The 15,920-nt window shown below is 47.1% G+C and overlaps 6 protein-coding genes across 6 annotated transcripts; 3 read left to right on the top strand and 3 right to left on the bottom strand.

The window, feature by feature from the left end:
- Positions 1-3: 3 nt before the first annotated feature.
- Positions 4-1,314, bottom strand: T069G_05647 (amidohydrolase family domain-containing protein; the record flags this gene model as incomplete). Its single annotated transcript, XM_056172857.1, has 1 exon — positions 4-1,314. The coding sequence occupies one exon, from the start codon at positions 1,312-1,314 to the stop codon at positions 4-6; it is 1,311 nt and encodes a 436-aa protein (XP_056029715.1).
- A 1,059-nt stretch (positions 1,315-2,373) lies between these two features.
- On the bottom strand, positions 2,374-3,758 carry T069G_05646 (anhydro-N-acetylmuramic acid kinase domain-containing protein; the record flags this gene model as incomplete). Its single annotated transcript, XM_056172856.1, has 2 exons — positions 2,374-3,612; positions 3,678-3,758. 2 exons carry the CDS (start codon positions 3,756-3,758, stop codon positions 2,374-2,376), a joined length of 1,320 nt encoding a protein of 439 aa, XP_056029714.1.
- Positions 3,759-4,530: 772 nt separating this feature from the next.
- Positions 4,531-6,389, top strand: T069G_05645 (major facilitator superfamily domain-containing protein; the record flags this gene model as incomplete). Its single annotated transcript, XM_056172855.1, has 6 exons — positions 4,531-4,686; positions 4,740-4,801; positions 4,864-5,276; positions 5,349-5,944; positions 6,011-6,216; positions 6,275-6,389. 6 exons carry the CDS (start codon positions 4,531-4,533, stop codon positions 6,387-6,389), a joined length of 1,548 nt encoding a protein of 515 aa, XP_056029713.1.
- A 394-nt stretch (positions 6,390-6,783) lies between these two features.
- T069G_05644 (uncharacterized protein) lies at positions 6,784-7,710 on the bottom strand (the record flags this gene model as incomplete). Its single annotated transcript, XM_056172854.1, has 2 exons — positions 6,784-7,298; positions 7,392-7,710. 2 exons carry the CDS (start codon positions 7,708-7,710, stop codon positions 6,784-6,786), a joined length of 834 nt encoding a protein of 277 aa, XP_056029712.1.
- A 2,297-nt stretch (positions 7,711-10,007) lies between these two features.
- On the top strand, positions 10,008-11,823 carry T069G_05643 (peptidase family m28 domain-containing protein; the record flags this gene model as incomplete). Its single annotated transcript, XM_056172853.1, has 5 exons — positions 10,008-10,308; positions 10,372-11,178; positions 11,237-11,362; positions 11,428-11,636; positions 11,698-11,823. 5 exons carry the CDS (start codon positions 10,008-10,010, stop codon positions 11,821-11,823), a joined length of 1,569 nt encoding a protein of 522 aa, XP_056029711.1.
- A 956-nt stretch (positions 11,824-12,779) lies between these two features.
- On the top strand, positions 12,780-15,152 carry T069G_05642 (uncharacterized protein; the record flags this gene model as incomplete). The annotated part of the gene is made up of 1 exon (XM_056172852.1): positions 12,780-15,152. One exon carries the CDS (start codon positions 12,780-12,782, stop codon positions 15,150-15,152), a length of 2,373 nt encoding a protein of 790 aa, XP_056029710.1.
- Positions 15,153-15,920: the final 768 nt, after the last annotated feature.

Here is a 15,920-nt window from a genome sequence, read left to right as displayed (position 1 = left end):
TATCTATGGCCGACTATGCACATCTACCTTGACATCATCCAACTTAGAAGTCAACACCCTTCCATCTTTGACAACAGCTAGAATGTTCTCCGCAGCACGATCCAAAATCGTAATGTCCTCCAGAGGATTTCCATTCAACACGATAAAGTCGGCAGCATATCCTTCCTTAATCTGCCCCAGCTCGTTCTCTCTCATAAGCAACTTCGCCGCGTTGACAGTTGCGCTGCGAAGAATCTGTGCGGGCGTCTGCACCTGGCTTCGTACAGAGAACTCTTTGCTCTGGGCGAAATGAAGAGGTCCTAGGAGATCGGTGCCGAAACATACCGTAACGCCGGCGTCGGTTGCGATCTTGATGGCATGGAGACCTTTCTGAAGGACTTCGTCGTTCTTTGCCGCTGAGATGGGTGGGAGGAAGTTGAGCTGCTTCGACATGACGTGTGTAATAAGCGTCGGGGTGAGGAATGTGCCCGCTTCAGCCATCAATTTGGCTGTCTCTTCGTCAATGAGGTTGCCATGTTCAATGCCTCTCACGCCTTGCCGGATAGCTTGTTGAATAGCTTGCGGGGTATAGCTATGGCTAGTGACATAGGTTCCGTTGTTTTTTGCTGCAGTAACAATCGCCTTTATCTCTTCATCGGAGAATTGAAGGTTCTCAACCTTGTCCGTAGCACTGGCAATGCCTCCGCCACCCATGATCTTTATAAAATCTGCTCCTTGACGCAGCTCATCGCGCGCAACTCTAAAGCACTCCGACGGTCCGTCAACAATACGGCTGATTCCAGAGACAGCACCGCAAGAACAAGGACTTTGGTCATGCGAAGATCGCATGTCGCCATGACCACCAGTCTGAGAGAGCGCGTATCCGGCAATGAAGAGTCGAGGCCCAACGCAGATTCCTTCCTCAACGGCTTCTTTCATAGCCAAGGTCGCACCACCACAATCACGAACGGATGTGAATCCCCGCTCAATCATCGGTTTGAGGACCCAGGGCTGTCGGATAAGACTGATTCTCTCAGTCATGGATTGGTATGCGCTAAGATTCGCCTCTCCAGGAACAACGGCAATGTGAACGTGGCAATCGATGAGTCCCGGGCATATATGCTTGCCATTGAGATCAACGACAATTTCTCCATCAGTGGCAGTAGGGGAAGTGCTGCTGTTTGTGTCGACTGACACGATTTTGCCACCGACTGTCTTGATTGTAGCATTTTCGACTACTTTTGCTTGTTCAGGATCGACCAGTTTTGCGTTGGTAAATATATAGGTCGGTTGAGCATCCAGCTTCCAAGGTTTGATAATCTTTGCCATATCCATATTTGCCATTTTTCCAAACGAATAGTTACAAAAGACAGTCTTTCTCACTAGAAATGATGTGGGGTAAGGACGGGATTGAGTTGTCTAGTTTACAAGATATAGTTGCTAACGGGAGGAGTTTTCCTACACCTTATATAGTTGTCGGTAAACTCTAACGGCTAAACACAGTCATCTTGAATGAGTTTGGGCTGAAAGCTCTCCGCATTCCTATTACCTTTTTTAGACACGGGCGGCTGGAAAACGCCCCATTACCGTACAGTATCCGTAGTTAATTCCTATTCATCCTATTTCGCATATCATCCGAGGTTGTTAATTGAATCCTTTATTATCAAAATGGTTAGTTGTCCGTCATCAACCGAGGCTTCGATATTTAACTGCATGGCTCATGATGTAGGTCTCGAACGGCCTGCAAGGTTGCGCCGCAAAAGCCCGTTTAGTTCCCGGCGGAGTCGGGGAGATGTTATATTCTCCATGTCCGGTCGTACGGGTTGTAAATGCCATTTCCTCTCAATATAGGCCAGGAAGGCGCGAAAGATGGTCATTTGCGGTTTCGACAAATAACCGTGAGATGAGTAGAGACTATAAGCATATAGTATAGATACCTGTAAGAAGATGGTGGGATTTCAGGAATCTGGGGTGCTTACGCACCAGCAACTTACACGGACATTCATCTGCATCGTGTGGCATTAGCGTGGAAGGAGTCGCTAGCCCTCTTCTATACAACCTTTACTATTGCCAAGGGTGTTTAAAGCCCTCGGGTAGCAATTCGGAGCGACTGTAATATATACCGAGGAGATTGCAACCCTGAATGCATTTCTTGGTCACCAGACAAGCCAAAGACGCCCGGTTTCAGTGGTCCTGACGGTACCTGCATTTAGCAATAGCGAATCGAATGATCTGCAATAGTTCTAGCACGTGGATATTCACAAGAATAGAATTAGACTTTTTCTTCAAGTTTAAACGAGAGAAACATGGCCGTAACATCCAAACATTTTCTTCTACAAGTTCTATCTACAAATCATCTCTACTAGCTACATCTCTTAAAGTATCAGCTGTGAATCACCACTTGTTGTCCATCACCTTACCATCCACAACGTTGATCAAATCCCTCACTGATCCTAGCTTCGCCCCCGCCCCAAACTGCATTGCCGTATACATAAGCTGCCGATAATTATCACCAGGGGATACTTTGCCGAGAATCTGTTCTTTTCTTGTTTCAACCCGGTCTGGCACTGGAACCGGTCGACCGACGATTGCATCCATGCCCTGCCAAGCAAAGGTGATGGCCTCCTTCGCACCAGCCGGAATACCAGCCGCATCAAGCATGTATATCCTTGTCGCGGGATAGCATTTCTGAATAAAGTCCACAATGTTGGGATTATATGCGCCGCCGCCACAGAGGAATATCTCATCGATATCCTGTGACGGCGCGAAGCACTTGTAGTGGTCCACTATAGACTGGGCCGTGATTCTCGTGATAGTTGCAACCACGTCATCTGGCGAGAGACCCTTTTCTTCAGCTTTGGAAATTATCTCCAGTGCCAAGGTATCGCGGAAATCTTCGCGGCCTGTTGTTTTGGGAATGGATCTCTGGAAGTATGGGTGAGAGGAGATGAATTCGTCCACAATCCCCTCATCCACTTTCCCTCGCTTACCCATTTCGCCATCCTTGTCGTATTCCCGCGCTCCACCAGTGTAATGACGAACAGCAGCATCGATGTAAACGTTTCCGGGACCAGTATCAAAGTCGAAAAATCCGTCATTCAGCTCTCCTTTAGTATCTGGAGGAATGAAGCATACGTTGGCAATGCCCCCGATGTTCTGACAGGCTCTCAGCTTGGTAGGATGGTGCAGAAGCAAGGCGTCAAAGAAAGCAACAAGAGGAGCTCCCTGGCGACCGACAGCAACCTCGCTGACGCGGAAATCGGTCACGGTAGTAATTCCAGTACGAGCTGCGATGATGGCCCCTTCACCCATGCTGAGCGTTGTCCGGACTTGGTCCTTTGGATGAGGAATATGCCAAATTGTTTGGCCGTGAGATCCAATAATGTCTATTGAAGACTTGTCGATGTTATTCGTCTTGATGAATTCCAACGCTGCTTTGGCAAACGTCTCTCCCAGAATCACATTAATCTCTGCAATTTCTTCTGGTGAAGTAGAGTTGTGAAGAATCATATTCATCACCCGCTTCTTAATTGCTGGATCAAGCGGCGTCTCTCCATACTTGAGCAACTCCAAACTGACAGGCTGTGTTGGGTCTTCTTGTCTAAAACGACATAAAACACAGTCTACGCCATCCTACAGATGATGCCATCAGCTTCTCACTCGACATATATGCGTATGCGGGGTGTAAGGCAGTATACCATAGATGTTCCGCTGTTCATTCCAAGGACTGTCAAGTCCAAAGCCGGGCCGGCTGTGGCAGTATCTACGATAGAGCCCATCTTGATACCTGTATCGTCTGTCCCCCAAAAGAGGCACTGTCATACGCTATCAAAAGACCATTCGTCAAGCACCGCGTTATCGCAAAATCACACGATGAGGCTAAATAGATATATGGCTTGTATGTAAAATTAATAGCGTCGTGTGGCGCTCGTACACTTCGTCTAAACGGCAAAAGAACATTTTGGAAAACTGCCTTTCAGCCGCTGCCAATGCCACAAGTGTCGAATCTCTGGATGAGCTAGCAATTGGTCTTCTAAAGTGTCAATAGTCTTTGGAACCGGCTGTCTGGTGGCTATAGCTAGTGCTGATTACGGCCGAGGCTCCTATCAACCCGTAACGTAACCTCACCGAAGCTCAGGCTCTCGCCGATACTCGCTCCATATAAGCCGTCTAATGCGGGGCCCCGAGATTTGGGATCCATGGATATCGCCTCCGCACGAACCAGTCTCCTAGTATATTCATGTGTGGGATTGACAAGTAAAGATGAGGTAGAATGAACGAAAGTCGGACGCCTTTCTTTATAGCTTATCTCACTAAATCCTGGTTAGTTACATACCGCCAGAGATACGAGACTGTTGATAGGGTAAAAGGAAGATGACCGGTCAGTTTCCGGAAATCGGGCATCCAACACCACGTCTGAAGACATATTTAATATGGATCACGCCAACCCCAACCTTGTCAGAAAAGATTTCTCAGTTTTGCTCGGCTAGACAACCATCACCACAGAGCCAGCTTCTGCATAACTGAGCCCCTTTATTTTACATTGCAATCATGGCGAAAGATGAGGACGTGATTGAGGTAGGAAGAGATGTTGAGAGAGAAGATCCGCATGATGAGAAGCCCGATCTCTCAGGCGGGGCTGAGGAGGTGGTTGGAATGCAAGAGCTTGATCCAGCTTTGGACCGAAAAATGCATTTGGTGAACAACGTAAGTCGTGTGACACAGAGATGTTTGTCATTTACGAAGGCTAATTGGAGTAGGCACTTGATCAGATTGGCTGGACCAACTACCACCTTAAACTCTTCTTCCTTAACGGCTTTGGGTGAGTTACATAACATATGCAGCTCTCATATACTTCAGCTACTTACATTCCTCTCCCCAAAGATACGGTGTAGATGCCCTCCAACTATCTCTTCAGGGCATCATTGCTGTCCAGGCTGTGCTCGAATTCCAGCCGTCATATGACAAGGGCTTGACCATCGCTCTGTACATGGGAATGCTTGTGGGCGCCCTGTTCTGGGGTTTCTTTGCCGACATCATCGGCCGTAAAATCGCTTTCAACATCTCGCTCTTTATCTGCTCAGTTTTCACAATCGCAGCAGGCGGAGCTCCCAACTGGGCTGGACTCGGTGTTCTGATTGCCGTGGCCGCTTTTGGAGCTGGTGGAAATCTTATCTTGGATACTGCTGTCTTTCTTGAATACCTTCCTTCGAACAAGCAATGGCTTCTCAGCTTGCTGCCTGCTTGGTTTGGTGTAGGATGCACCATTGCTGGACTTGTTGCTTGGGGATTTATGCGTGAGTCACTTCACATCTTGATGCTATTTTTATACCGTTGGATCAATAGCGCTGACAATCATGGCACAATAGCGAACTTCTCATGTGCCGATGCGAGTGACTGTACCCGAGCAAACAACAGCGGTTGGAGATATCTCATGTACACTATGGGAGCCTTTATTGCGGTCCTAGCCGTGGCTCGAGTCACTGTCATCCGTCTTCAAGAAACTCCCAAGTTCCTCTTGGGCCAAGGCAGAGATGAGGAAGTTGTCCAAAACCTTCAAGCGATTGCCAAGAAGTACAATCGCCCTTGCCACCTCACAATCGAGCATCTGGAAGCTTGTGGAACTGTTAAAACGGCACACTCGAAGAATCGCTTCTCCTTTGGCGAGTTCTTGATCCATCTGCGCAGCTTGTTCCTCACAAAGAAGATGGGTTTCACGACAATTCTTCTGTGGCTCTCTTGGTCCAGCATTGGTCTTGCTTACCCTCTATTCAATGTCTTCCTACCGTACTACCTGGCTAGCCGAGGAGTGCAGTTTGGAGTAACAAGCACCAACGTGACTTGGAGAAACTATGCCCTGGTTCAAATCTGTGGAATATTTGGACCAATTCTGGGTGCTGTCATGTCCAACTGGAGGCCTCTTGGAAGAAAGTACACCATGGTTATCGGCGCGTTGATCACTATGGTGAGTTGATGAAGATTACCTTTGCCGACTTTTTAGGATTCGACTAACAGTTTGGTATTACAATAGGCGTTCTTTTTTGCATACTCTCAAGTCAAGTCGCAAGTGGAGAATCTTGCTTACAGCTGCATCATCTCATTCACTCTAGAGATCTACTACGGCGTCCTCTACGGATACACTGCCGAATCTCTGATCTCTGCCCATCGTGGTACAGCCAACGGTATTGCCGTTGCTTTCTGTCGATTAGCTGGGGCTTTTTCGGCTGTCGTAGCTACGTATGGCTCTACTTGTTCTTTAACTGTACGAATTTTGAGTTGCTAACACTATGCTCAGGTACGCCGATCCATCAACCACAGGTCCAGTGTTTGTATGCGCGGCTCTCTACGGAGGACTCGCTTTGTTTGCAGTCTTGTTCCCATTTGAACCTTATGGCAAGCGAGCTGCTTAAATTGATATAAGTTTGCATTGACGATGGGGCCACTCTATGATATTATCGCAAACTCATCTCAAACAAAATTGTCACTATTTAAAACTCTTTTAGTTGGGTTAATAAACATAATGATTTGAATACTATTAATATGCACCGGAATTTCTTCTCAGTCACAATTCAGATGTCTCTTGATGCATGGCGAAACTGATGAGCATAGAGTAGCTGACGATCGGTTGAACACTCTCTCATTGTGGTAACATCATTGACATAATTCTATGTGATGTATTTCTATATAAAGTTGATATGAATTGCTATTTAATATTTGATAGCAGTCTAAAAGTAAAGGACTATATCAAGCTAGTCTCGTACATGAACTGGATTGTATAGTGAGAATCATGAAAAGAGGCGTCTATCACTCATATGGCTGCATAAAGGTGTTGTTGAGGACTGCCTGAGCGAAATCGGGTATGTGAGTGCTGTGACACCATGGCTTAAGCGATTCTTCGCGCTCAATCGTTCCCGCAAAGCATCCAAGCCAATGCTGTCGAGGGAATGCTCGAATAACATCTTGAAGCGTGTTGACATGGATAAGCTCCGTAATATTCTTTAGATATGGGTGGTCGCTGACGTTGTCGTAAATTGTAGCCAATTGTATAACTTGGCCTAAGAAGGTAATGTTACCCGCAGTGCCAAGGTCCTGGTGCCGGATAATTGTCTCAGCAACTGCTTCAGCCTGGTCCTTTGATGCGCCGAGTGCTAAGAGGAGACTAAGAGCTTTATAACCGCCGTAAAACTCAAACGACATGTGAGTGCTGGATAGATTGTCATCAGTTGTTCCAATGTCGTGTAAAAGAGAAGCTAAAGCAAGAGTTGAAAAGTTGAAAGTCTCCGCCTCTTTTGGAAACTGTTGCATGACAATGGCAGATGCTGAATCCACCTCCATTAGCTATAGTTATATATAAGACCTCACACACGACAAAACATTGGAGGTCAAAGCTACAGATGAAATATTCAACTTACCAAAATAGAATACCCTCATAGAGTGATTAAAAGTTTGGATAGGCAGCATTTCCTTTGCATACTTTTGAACCTCGGTAGCAATGGGGTCCTCAGGAAACTTTATATCGTCCACGAGAATGGGTCCAGGGATGGTTCTGAACGGTTTACCACCCCATAATTGACTTGGGTCTAATGGTAAAGAATACCAGCCATTTTGTGCTACATCTATAATCGGCGGAACGTGAATCGTCGTCGACACTTCGGGTACGATGGCAATATTGGTGGCGAGTGGAGCCACGCTGGAGAAAGGCAAAGACGTGTAGGATGAGAGGGCCGACATGCTAACATAGACGGTGATTAGAAATGAGTTGAGGCAATGGCTTCAGCGTATACTGACATGTATAGGTAGATGGAACACTAACAACCTATAACTCTAGAGTCAAGATAGAGTCGATAATTGAGATTGTTGGTTGAAAGAGGGCAGTATTTGTTGCAAAGATTTTATAGAATTGCAGAATCGGTTGAGACGCGATAGTTGATAGGAATACTTATGAGCTCTGGATCAAATGATGTGCTGAAAAGCCAGAGCTGCAGTGCCTTAAGTATCTAATTGCTAAAGGTATGAATGCTGGAATGACGGCTTGAATCGCTCTCGCTTTCCTAATTGGGTTGATGGAGTTGACAACAAGGATCGGTATTTTGTAACGTACATCATTAGCAGTCATACTTTAGTGCTTACGAAAAGCATTTCACGAAAAGCATTTCATCGGCCGAGGATCTTGGAAGTTTACATATCGGTATTTTCAACAGATATTTGCTACCCTACGTCTCTTGTATTATAGGAGAGACTCCTGAATCTAGTTGGATAGGAAATGGTATTAGGACGGCTGAGAAATAATGGCTTTAAGCACTTTAACCTACGACATTGATATAGAAATAGATTTCAAAACTGTAATTGTAATTTAGTGAGAGCAATATTAGGTCATGATGCATATTCCACTAAATTACCTATCTGCACATATTGAATAGCAGTTCTAACTAGAGTCTAAACCTTGGAAGATGATGATTTGGAATCAAGCGTATCTGAAAGCTTGAATAATAATAATAATATGATATTGTTTGGTAAAACAACTATACTCCTCGGCCACGTATACTCATCTAGGAAGCGACTTGGAGGGTAGACAATCCATCTAGCTCGAGCGCATTCACTATGCCACGAGTGATGTAACGGTATAGACTGCTATGAGTTCTATAGGCTGACTTTTCTCTTTCTTTACAAGGGTATCCGGAAAGAAGACATATGCGAGGACGTCTATCCGTACTTCTTTCCACGCTCCACAGTAACAATGTGGCCATGTACAAAGCTACCTGTAGGCAGCTATGCGGGTGTAGAAAAAGGTGTGTCACGTTACAGAAGAGTTCAATCATATTATACCAAAATTTATACCAGCAATATCAGAAATTAATAGCTATATCCTAGTACGTAGATATAATAAAGTGTCAATATAGTAGCTCTTTACTTCAGATCGCTCGAAGCAGAAAGCCAAGCGTATCCCGCCTTTTCCTGCGCCTCTTCACAGTGATTATAAAACGATTACGCATATCTACATGTATTTAAGCAAACAAATAGCAGTGCAAAGGGTTCATTATTACTATTGCATGGACATTTTTACCTAAATAGGTAAATTATTCCTGAAGTTTTTTTTTTTTACAAGCTGGAGTTAGGCAAAAACCGTCCATAGCTCCGGCAGTTGAGGCTTCTCCACGACTTACATACATGTATCTTCGAAGGCTGTTTTTGGTAATAAACGTGAATACGAATACGCTTCGCTATGCACAACCAGCAGTCAAATATGGAGAGTAAAACACGAGCGAAATATGGATGCGGTATTATGACAAGCCGGGCTCCTAGGGTAGGTACTAAGGTAATATCGCACTGCTTGTAATCTCCCTTACTTGTACTCAGCCCATACTGGTGTATGCCGTCACGCTGAGTACAATGAGTCGGGCAATGTCTCAGCTTGTGAGAGACAGCGATTGGCTGAGCGTTTTCGTCTACCTGCTTGTGCTGCCGCTTGTGGAGAATAACAGAGCACATGTAACACAGTAACATGAAAAGATGACATGAAGTAAATACGCTCAGTACAGTCGGTGAATGTGCGGTATCTCAGCGTCTCTCATAAGTTTTCACCTCATTGAGACATCAATGCTCGGTTCATTTTCATCTCATCTCATCTCATCTCATCTCATCAATCTCAGCCAGTGCTACTACCGACTTATGTACCAGTGGACAGTGCCTGTTCCTGCTCGGCCCCTGCCTTAGCCGCCGCCTAGCTGCAGGGGGGCTTCCCCCAAGGTTTAGTGCCGTGTGACCACTAAAGCTCCCCCCGGAATGGCCCGCTTAGGCCTAGCCCCAGCGAGCTGCGCCGCTGACCGCCCAGCAAAATGACGTGCGGCCGCATACCAGCAAGCTGAGCTGAATTATGCTCCAGGTTTATCTCTTGCTTATCTGTGTACGGAGTATTCCGCGCTCGTGACTCTTTTGTCGAGCTTCCATCATCTCTCGTCCTCCCCCTTTCTCTCTCCTAACCTTCATCTCCTCTCAACATCTCCATCATCACGCCAGAAATCATCACAATGGCTGTTCTAAGCAAATTGGCCCTCGCAGCCTCGCTCGCCCTCTGCGGCGTCTCGGCAGCTGGAATCCCGCAGCAGCAGCACCCGCTCACAGCTCCCTCTTCGTCTTCGTCTTCGTCTTCGCACTCTTCGTCACACAAGACACCCAGCGATTACAGCTCCCTGCCGCTCATCGACACCGAGGCTCTGCAAGATTCCATTTCCGTCGATGCTCTCTTTAAGCGTGCCGAGAAGTTCTACAAGTTCGCCCAGACTTCGGAGGAGGATTACGGCCATCCCACTCGAGTCATCGGCAGCACCGGTCAGTCTACATGTATCAAAGAAGGCCATCACCACCATCGTGACTAACCATTGCGCATTCTAGGCCACGAGAGGACCCTCAACTACATCGTCAATACCCTGCTCGATCAAGGCGACTACTATAGTATCTCTACTCAGGAGTTCCCCGTCACGCTGTCCAACGTCTTCGAGTCGCAGTTGGTTCTGGGCAACGATGTATCCAAGTCTGCAGTTCCCATGGGGCTGACGCCAGCGACCAAGGACAGGGAGCCTGTTCATGGCCACCTGGTGCTTGTCAAGAACAACGGCTGTGATGCTTCCGACTACCCAGAGAACGTCAAGGGTAACATTGCCTTCATCCGTCGAGGACAGTGCGCCTTTGGCGACAAGTCCATCGGGGCTGGAAAGGCTGGTGCCAAGGCTGCTGTCATCTACAACACTGATCCAGAGGAGCTCCATGGAACTCTCGGAGAGCCAACCGAGTATCACGTCGCTACCTTTGGTATCGACGGTACCGAGGGCAAGAAGGTTGCCGATGAGCTTGCTTCTGGAGAGTCTGTGAGCGCCATTGCATACATTGACGCTGAGGTCAAGAAGATCCAGACAGTCAACGTCTTGGCGCAGACAGATGGAGGTGACCCCGACAACTGCGTCATGCTTGGTGGTCACAGTGATGGTGTTGCCGAAGGACCTGGCATCAACGACGATGGCTCTGGCAGCATGTCTGTTCTCGAAGTTGCCGTCCAGCTTACCAAGTTCAAGGTGAACAACTGTGTTCGCTTCGCTTGGTGGGCTGCCGAAGAGGAAGGTCTTTTGGGATCCGACTTTTACGCCGCTAGCCTGTCTGAGGAGGAAAACCAGAAGATTCGTCTCTTTATGGACTATGACATGAGTAAGTGTGCCTATAGAGGCGCAGAGATGGAAGCAAATTTACTGATAGTTTTGTGTAGTGGCCAGCCCCAACTTTGCCTACCAGATTTACAATGCCACCAACGCAGAGAGTCCCGCCGGCTCTGAAGAGTTGAGAAACCTCTATGTCGACTGGTACAAGTCCAAGGGCCTCAACTACACATTCAGTATGTCCCCTGACCGTATCGCTCTTTTCTCTGTTCCGAAACACCTGCTGACCAATTTTTTTTAGTCCCATTTGACGGCCGCAGCGACTATGATGGCTTCATCCGCGCCGGAATTCCTGCTGGTGGAATCGCCACTGGTGCCGAGGCTGTCAAGACAAAGGAGGAGGCTGAGATGTTTGGCGGCCGTGCTGGAGAGTGGCTGGACCCATGCTACCACCAGCTGTGCGATGACCTGAACAACCTGAACCGCACTGCCTGGGAGGTCAACACCAAGGTAAGCTTCCACGTTGATTGCTGGTGAATTTGGATGTTCATTCGCTAACCATGGGACACAGCTCATTGCCCACTCTGTTGCCACATACGCCCTCTCATTTGATGGATTTCCCAAGCGTGAGCTGGACACCGAGATGAGTGCATACGGCAAGACTACGAAGCACCACGGCCCCAAGCTTATCTTGTAAGCTGTTGTGAATTGATTTGGCATGTATAAGTGGACGAGTCGTTGAAGGATAGACCTTGGCACGGGGGATTTGGATACTGCATTTTGGGTGTTATATCAGACTAATGGGCATACGCATATCAGAGAATTAATTGAACACTATCTCTATAATCACTGTTGTATTCACTAATATTACTATGCCATGCCAACAAGTGACGTGTTGTGCCAAAACTATTGGCAAAGCTCTCACAGCTACCCTGCCATCGTCTCTCTAACCACAGCGACACATGATAATGCCACAAACACAATGCTCCATATACATGTGCAAGCCTTTGCGACCTAAAGGCTACGAGGCCACTTGTTCAATCACCCAGTACTTATGCTAAAGCTCGTTTAATTCATTATGTGATGCAGAAATGACTGCGGGTCTGTAATTCCACCAAGACGTACGGAAGTTGTCTCAACCACAAGAGGGTCACAGTCAGAGGACTGACGAGCATCATCACCACCTGCATTATTTTCTAAAAAGATTCTCTTTGGCCAACTACACTGAACACACACAACAACTTCGAATTTGCTAGAACTCTTGCTGTAGGGATGCCTGACAAGTGGACCGGCTGGCCAAGAGTTGACAGCCGGCAAAGCATACGCCCAATACCGGATATTTGGCAGAGGCCGTCAGCCGCAAGAGAGTACCTCTTGTCCTATAATCTTGTTGTTTTCACTTGATGCCTGAAATTGGCTCAGGAGTACCCACTTCGAAACAAACGAAGCTCAATTTGTAGCCACAGCATCTACTCAACAGTCTTGGGCCTAGTTATCCATCTCGAAGCTTTGCCCTCTCCCATTGCCATCACCCCAAATCTCCCCTTCTCTCCAGATATTTCCACGGACAGATCTCCTGGATGCCATTCTACCTTACCAATCTTAAAACAAGACTCAAGATCGCACTTCCAGCACCACGCTATTACGGCCGACATGAGCGACGAAACATGGATGGGTTGCACCGTCCAACAAAAGGGTGATGGAGGGTGCATTATCCTATCCCCCGACTCTACTCCGTTGCTGGAGACAGAAGATGCGCCAAAGACGATGAGCAAAAAGGATGATCAAGGCAACGCCGTCGATTCGATTCGGGACGATGAGTTTGCTAAATTCAAGCTCCTAGCAAGATGTACATTCCTTTCAGATGGCTCCTATAACGAGAACAATACCGAAGCAAATCAACCAAGTTCGAAGAACTTGTCGCGGCTTGAGCAGGAATTGAAAGGAACCATTGTCAATGGAAAAACATACGTCTCTACTGCCTACCTGGGCTTCTCTGCAGAGATGAAAGGAGTCATATTTATGAGAAAAGAACTTTGGTCTACCCACAACTCGGATAACTATTCACAATTACCTTTGCCAAAATCTAAAAGAGGCAGAAGAAGCACTATCGAGGAATTGATTTCCGGGCCAGTCCATGAACATGCACTTCGTTTCAATCTGAAGGGCGTAACCTTGAAATGCGGACTTTCTTCTTCTTCTCCAACAGTCAAGCATCAAGATGTCATTCCGCATTATCTTGCCACAACTGAGGCCAATCTTGTGATGCTCAAGAGACTGGTTTCCGGTGAACCTTTGGAAACATTTCTTACTACGCCGGAGGACCGAAAAGCATATGATCTCTATGTTGAGCAATTGATTCAAGGGCTGAAGAGGGGAGCTGCGATCGCCCCGTTCTGGTTCCAAACGCCTCCTGTATTGTCTGATGTTCCTCCCGGATTGAACCATTCTGGTAGATTTCCGGCCGACGCAAAATCTCGAGGGGACGACAATCGCCACTTAGCTGAATTTACCTGTGATCCATATCTTGCAACGCAAAATGTCAGTCTCAAAGTTGCACCAGGCTTTGTATATGCTGCGGCCTTCGCCGAAGCGTTTGAGTACCCTCCCGAGTTGATACGATTATTGAAAGAATTTGCACTCCAATACCCGAACGACTTTCTGCCCCTTCGTCTCATGCTTCTGGCATGCCATCTTTGGGTTGATATTATAGCCCATTCGGATATGCGATTAGAGTGGTTCATGTTGGACAGGAGGTATGGTGGTACTGGATTCAACGAGGTCCCTCGCGTATCCTTGGCGGCGTTTATTATTTATTTTGCTCACTGGCTTTCATGGACCGAGTCTATGGGTTTGTCTGAGCATCCACACCCATTTCGCTTTGTCTTCAAAGCCTGCGAATCAGACCAAGCCCACTCAGGCTTTGCCGTGAATGAGGATCACATTCCCCAGGACAGGGTTATTGCGTTAATGCGCAAGGTAACCTCTCGGGTCCCAAACGTTAGCATTTACGAGCGAATCAACCTCCACCCTTCCAGCGTACCAGGGACCAAAATGCCGCCCATGCATGACTCTTCTTTTTTCGAGTACCCGCATCGAATTCCTCTCGCCCTCACGGGATTGCCACATCTGGGATATCTGGGTTTGCCCAACTACACCCGGCTGAAGCTGGACAGTCAGGACCGTCCTCTGAAGAAGCTCGCCAAGCATCCAGAGAAGATACTTCGATCTCATTACCTTCCCTACTTTGTCAACTCGTCTCATTTTGGCAATCCTGGTACACGTTTACAGACTCCCAGCGATCTTTCCAAGGGGGTATTGACAACCTTTTCGCAAATCTCTCCCTTTTGGAAACCGAATATCCCGAGGAGTGACTTGGAACCATCATGCGATCCCTCAGCCGCCCAGGTTCCCTCCTCTCAATGGACTGACACAGGATCACAAGTGACTCAACCTCCACAAGAATCTCTTTTCTACGCGCCCTTACTAGAGTCTTGGTCCAAGGTCCCTCGACAAGCCCATTGGGCGTGGAAACACGGTCTCCAACTACTCAAAGACCTTCCAGAAGAAGAACGGCAAGATGGAACATTCAAGGAACTCATCTCTGCCGCTCAAACCCAACACAACCAGGATATCAGTCTGCTCAACGAGTGTCTCTCTTCTCTCTACACCCTCGAGGACCTGTCCGACCACGATTTGTATATTGCTGTCCCCACGGCCTTTGGAAGGTTTATCGGACTGCCACCCCCTCAAGACGGAGTGGTAGATGCGTGGGCCGAACACTTCTTAACAATCGACGAGCCTTCCCCTCAGGTCAAATGCATTTCAATGGTCCTTGGCCATTTAAGAAGCGCAAGGGCCAACCCTTCGTCCATCCCGTATCTGCGACCTTTGATCCAACAAACAGTCCAACAATTGATGGGTATGTCGAATTCAGTCGAGACAAGAGACTGGCTTGGCATCCAGTGGGATTTCCTGTTTCCGCAGTTCACCTCGACATACAACACTGCCGGTGAATGCTCCTAGTTGCTTCTTCTGTTGTCTCTTCTGTAACCACTTCGAATTGGCTTTCGCGAATTGCGCCTATACGCCCACCGGCATAGAATCACCATAACTACATACTTTGTACCATCGGGAATCGATGCCTTTCTTTCCAATCTCGGAACTTCTTTCGTTCATGCACAGAGATGTTCTTGTATTATCCGGGCCCATTCCTAATACTATCCTGTTGTCTTCAAGTCTTGTTTAGTCATGTCTTTCATCTGGTAGCTCAGATAATTAATTTACTTTCTTGTTTGTTTCACCTGGAATCTTCACTGTGCAATGTAGACCTCAGTCACTCATTTATACGAAGTCAAATGCACAAATCACTTACGCTGCAAAGATTCACAGCACCAGACCAAACATCAAAATCACGACATCGCCCTCAATGTGTCATTGTCCACCGACATTGTAATTTGGGAGCTACCCGTATGTACATGAACGAAAAAAAAAAGCCCTCTATTAGGGCTACCTATTCTAATCACGAGATAAAAACTAACAAATGGCAATCAAATTTCCATTTGTCCCCCTCGTTTGATATGCGTTTCCCCCATAGACGCCGTTCGCTTTATTTCCAAGAATGTATGGCTGAATAAAAAGGAGTAATAAATGGACAAACTAAAGAGGCCGTAGATAATCTGTGTGCCTCGAATAATAAAAAAAAGGATAAAAAGGGCGTCCTTGTTGCCTTTCCCTGAAAAAGATGATCCTCTATTGCGCGCGACATTATTCCCGGTGATTTGCTATGTGCAT

Source organism: Trichoderma breve, chromosome 3 (genome assembly GCF_028502605.1).
Source record: "Trichoderma breve strain T069 chromosome 3, whole genome shotgun sequence".
NCBI classification, from domain to species: Eukaryota; Fungi; Ascomycota; class Sordariomycetes; order Hypocreales; family Hypocreaceae; genus Trichoderma; species Trichoderma breve.
The sequence above is the reverse complement of the archived record's forward strand: the minus strand, read 5'-3'. Positions and strand labels throughout refer to the sequence as shown.